The sequence below is a fragment of the Caenorhabditis briggsae genome (assembly GCF_000004555.2).
Source record: "Caenorhabditis briggsae complete genome, chrIII, whole genome shotgun sequence".
Taxonomy (NCBI): Eukaryota; Metazoa; Nematoda; class Chromadorea; order Rhabditida; family Rhabditidae; genus Caenorhabditis; species Caenorhabditis briggsae.
In genome coordinates this window covers 8,775,790-8,780,635 of record NC_013490.2, presented here as the reverse complement: position 1 = coordinate 8,780,635, position 4,846 = coordinate 8,775,790, and the positions used below count along the sequence as shown (strand labels likewise).

The 4,846-nt window shown below is 40.8% G+C and overlaps 2 protein-coding genes across 2 annotated transcripts in view; one reads left to right on the top strand and one right to left on the bottom strand.

Annotated features, from left to right (window-relative positions):
• CBG09852 overlaps positions 1–1,056 on the top strand; it is a gene marked incomplete at both ends in the record, with an annotated part of 6,540 nt that extends 5,484 nt beyond the window's left edge. The window contains 2 exons of the mRNA XM_045244165.1: positions 534–648; positions 814–1,056. Coding sequence (XP_045094130.1) covers positions 534–648; positions 814–1,056 — 358 coding nt within the window. The remainder of the gene's footprint in view (positions 1–533; positions 649–813) is intronic.
• Positions 1,057–1,316: 260 nt separating this feature from the next.
• Positions 1,317–4,846, bottom strand: part of Cbr-rbc-2 — a gene marked incomplete at both ends in the record, with an annotated part of 5,922 nt that continues 2,392 nt past the window's right edge. Inside the window, 9 exons of the mRNA XM_045244163.1 lie at positions 1,317–1,484; positions 1,534–1,656; positions 1,705–2,713; positions 2,760–3,014; positions 3,058–3,149; positions 3,201–3,688; positions 3,766–4,165; positions 4,215–4,568; positions 4,615–4,697. Coding sequence (XP_045094129.1) covers positions 1,317–1,484; positions 1,534–1,656; positions 1,705–2,713; positions 2,760–3,014; positions 3,058–3,149; positions 3,201–3,688; positions 3,766–4,165; positions 4,215–4,568; positions 4,615–4,697 — 2,972 coding nt within the window. The remainder of the gene's footprint in view (positions 1,485–1,533; positions 1,657–1,704; positions 2,714–2,759; positions 3,015–3,057; positions 3,150–3,200; positions 3,689–3,765; positions 4,166–4,214; positions 4,569–4,614; positions 4,698–4,846) is intronic.

The following is a 4,846-nucleotide window of genomic DNA, read 5'->3' as shown; positions in this document are numbered from 1 at the left end:
ATTTTGCAGCAAATTTCGTCGAATATATTTTAAAATGCCGCAAAAAACAATGAAAAACAAACCATATTCGACGAAATTTGCTGCAAAATATGAGAAAAACTGAAAAATAGGTAACTTTAATATTTTCCCGCCGGGTTACTGTCGCACTCGTTTCAACTGTTTCCGGTTGTTTACGCTTTCAGATATTTGTTTACAAACATCGCATACACTTCGACTCAACCTTTTTTTTCTCTGACAAGGATAATACTCTAGCTACAAAAAAACTACGAAAAATCTCCTGTCCCCCCACCTTTAACTATCAAAAGGTTTAATTTTTCGACTTGTTCAGGAAAGATAAAAGCTCAACAAAAAGCAGGGAAAATCTACATAATAATACCGAAAAAAAACATTTTTGGGTTACTGTAGTGGTCGCTTTGGGACCATCGGCCACAGCCCACGGCATTTCTCTCCCACAGCTCCGATTTTTTTACCAGAATAATATACTGTTTTTAAAGATAAAATAAAAATCTGACACCGAAAGTTTTGAATTTCAGAGTTGAAGGAACTCGCCCCTTCCTCCCATTCTATGTCGCCGAAAGAGTTTGCAGTGAAAAAGATTTGGGAAAAAGTCAAGTTGATTCTTGTGTCGTTGATTACGATGCTCTAATGGTTTGTATAACAAATTCAAAGCTTCTCAAAAGTTCGAAAATTACAGGCAAATGGAAAAGAATGCCAACTCTGGCCATCTAACAAAGTAGACCTATCAGATATTGAGCCTGCATTCCGAGAGCACGTCTACAACCTCAATTGGTACTCTTGCCTTCCTCAAAATAGGTAAACTCCAAAATACTTTCAAGAAAAATTCACAGTTTGAAATTTCCAGAAAACTTCGTAAAGGACGAGGAAAGAATTCAAAGTTCCGCACCGAAAAAGTATGCAGATGTTGTTGTTTCCCATTCCGTCCGAATCCAAAAACCTTCAAATGTGAACATGTTCCTGGCAGTGCGGTTGCTCCTGGAATGGATCTTCTTGCCGACGAATTCAATAGAAAAAGAAAGAGAGTTTGAAAGAAGCTAAACATTTATCTATCCTTCTATGCGTAAATTATATTATGCATCGAATCAATATTATGAGGACGAAGAAAAGAAAAAGCTAGTAATAATAATAATTCGGATAATAACTACTTAATAAATACATTTTTGTTCATTCGAATGACTATTTAACAGGAATGTGTATGGCAGAGTTGAGTGAAAAACCGAAACAAGTTTGGGAAAGGTAAAAAGTGAAAATTGGACAGTGAAGAATGAATAGTATTGCAAGTGAAAATTGAGCATAAATTAAAGCGAAAACCGTTGTTCTCTGCCCTCGGGGAGCATCAGTGTCAGCGATTTAGCATTGATCCATACTAAACGAGGACGAAATGATGTTCCACTGGGGGTTGTGGGCACAGAAACTGTTGGGGCGGGTTGACTTTTAGCCAACTTTAGTTGAGCTTGTCCCATTCCCTGTAAAAAGGAATCGGAATTATTTTTAGAATCTTGTTAGAGATATTACCAAGAATGATTGACTGGTTTGGAAGAAGTTGATTTTGCCATCTTCTGCGCCGTATGTAGCAAGATACTTTCCATCTTCACTGAAGGCTACTGCAGCTATAGGACCATTGTGAGATGGGAGCGACTGAAAAATCAACAAAAAATTCGAAACGAATTAAAAGGAAAAGCTTACATGTGTTTTAGTGGCTCTCAATTCATGAACTACGCAGGTTCCATTTTTGCCTCCAAACGCGATTCTTTTCGTTGATGAGCAATAGGCAACCATGTTGAATTTAACGATTGGTGGGAACACATCAGCCATTGATTTATGTTTCAGTATAGTGATATCCAAACAATGTACAAGGATATCTCCAACCGGAAGCAGCATCGTAATAATATCATTATATCGTTTCTCGCAAAGTTCTTCAACGATTCTCAAAACTTCAGTTCTTGATTTGAGCAATGGGCTAACGACGGTATGCTGGATTGTTTGGTGCTGAGCAGCAGCGTTGTATCGAGCAACTTCCATGCTTAACGAAGTTATCAAAGCAGGAGGGCGGGCCAGAGCGATAAGAGATAGAGCTTGGCGAGATGTTCTAGATGCGTCTTCTATCGCGTTGAGTGGGGCTCCAATGATTCTCCTCGCAGTACTGAAAAATAAACTTTTGGGAACATGTAGAATTCGCTCTCTCTGAAAATCGTACTTTTGTTTATCGTTAGTGGATGCTAAATCCAGAAGTCCCAGAACCACTTTCGAGATTTCCAAATGTGGTTCCCAATGTACAAATCCTCGTCCTAACAAATCGATTGCAGCTCTTCTCAACGGCGAATGGACTGGAATCAGATTCGAAGGAGCGGCAACCAGCAATTCGAGAAGAGAAACAGCTGTAGCACGTGTCAAATCTGCACGATTTAATTCGTCGCCAAACTCAGCTCCAATTACTCCAAGAAGTATGATTGAAGTTGCTTGATTACGGCGAACTTGTTGGATACCAGCTTCTCCTCCTTCTGCAGTTGGTGGTTCTGATCCTCGTACCGGTGTAACATCTGGTGGGGCATTTTTTGTTCTTGGAGGAATTGGTGGGGCTGGAGCACTGGGTTGAATAGTACGAACTGATGATTGAAGTTTGGATCCGAATATAGAAAGGGAATCATCGAGAAGCGGAGGAAGGAATGGAGTCCAAGATTCAATGAGACGACGACTGAACGATCAAATATTGGTTGTATAGAAAATAAAAACTTAATTACCGTCCATCAGCTCCTAATCTCGTCAGCTCTCGAATCAAAAGTGCCTGAGCTGCTTCTCGAATTTCCAAACAACTGTCTTGCCATCTTCTAACCAGCATCTCGATGCTCGGTGGCGCATAACTACTTCTTGGACGGACATGATCTGGCAGAAGGACGCAGTGGAGAGCAGCAACAAGACTCCATCCCTGTTTGACTTGTTGACGATCTGGATTTTGATGTCCCGAATTCATTTCCACAACACTCTTGCGAATCTTGCTATAAAAAATGAATCAGGTGCATTCTAAACTTTGAAGCTTACGCGAGCTGGAGCGCTGAGTTCTTCATTGCCATTAGCGTGTTAGATGTAGCAATAACTGCTAGAAGATGACTTGTATTTAAAGAATGACTAGCCTGGAATATTGGATTTTGATTCTCCGGTAACAGCTATTGGAAGTTTTATACCTGCCATCTGGATTTTTTGCAGAATGAATCGAAATCGGTTGCAAACCTAGTTGGAAGACTGACTGAAAGCTCTCCTTGTCTTGAAACATTTCCGAAATACACTTGATGTCTCGGACGGTGCAAGGAAAGTCTCTTTTCACAGACCTCGTCCATATCTTCATCCAAACTCCACGCATGAAGCATTGAAAGCATTAGACGAGCAACATCAAGGTATAGGTTTGCTTCGAATTGCCATGTCAATTTTCGAGAGAGCCCAGTAACCGAACTGGTATCATAATTTGCAGCAACTGCTGCATCTAATTTTTGAGCGGTGGTTTTTCCTTCTGGGGCTTCTGCCGAGGAATCGAGATGAAGGATTCCGGATATCAAAGCAGAGACTTCAAATTGAACTAGGTGTGCTCCTTGAGCACAACCAGGTAGGGGAATGATTGCCATTGGAGATCCAAGTTGAACCGCTGTTCCACAGTTCGTCGGAAGTCCGTGGTGGGCTGAAATAAAAAATGATTGCTATTTGAAAAGCCTCTTTTAAAAGACATTTCTTCTGCTAAGTCGATAGCATACTTACAGGACGGAGTTGCAGATCCGCTGGGTGTTCCACCGACCACTTTCTGTTTCACAGCTTCCATGTTCTTGTTTTTCAATGCGCGAATCAATTGAACGGCATGATGTGCTGATGTTTCATCTGTACCTTCTTCTATTCCAATTTGTTCATCACATGCAGCCATTATGTCTTCAGCTAAAAGACCAGTAGCGATTCGATCCAAGTTAGCAGTTTCCATTTGCCAAACGTAAACTGAACCATCGGACAGTTTAACGAGCATGAAGTCATCTAGAGGCCTCCATTTGACTTGAACTATCGGAAATGGATGGCGTGAAGCCAGTAGCATGCACTTGCTATCTCGAATATTTAGAAGAGCCACCGTATTATCGGCAGCGATAGAAGCTATGCACTTTGTGACTTGTTTCTGAAACTTTTGGGACATGGAATCTTGACTGAAGTGAGTTTCAACTTACACTGCAATTCGGTGGTGGAATCATGAAACTCTTGACTGGTCCTCCATGAACAGTAAAACGGTGAATCTTAGTGCCACTATTGATATTCCAAAGGATAACTGAGAAATCATCCGATCCAGAAACAAAGTATTGAGGATCGTATTTGGTATCGTGTTCGAAAGGATAGAACATTGTCCGAACAGCTGCATCATGACCAGTTAAGATTCTTGAGGTAGCCCTTTCACTTGGCACTCGAAGCCATTGTCGAGCCAATGTTTCACAGGCATAAGTCATGATAATGACTCCATCAGAACGGCCCAAAAACAGTTTTCCCTGGCTAGTAACAAAGAGAGAACAACGAACTGCGTCAGAATTCTGAATAATTCAGATTGTAGACGCGTTCTGCCAAAAGAAAACTCACTAGAACTGGCATCGATCCATCTTCTGATTCGTTTATCGTTTGCCATATACTTGCAAGACTCTCACGATAGGTGCCGTTGAATTCTGAGTGGGAATAAAAGAATAAATTATTGTAACTGTTATGGAGTTATTCATGTAGCGAAAATATGTATTAAATGCATTTCCGCGCCCTCGAAATTCAATGCATGAGCGTCGAGAAATGTATTTCACAGCATTCGCGACATAACTGTAAA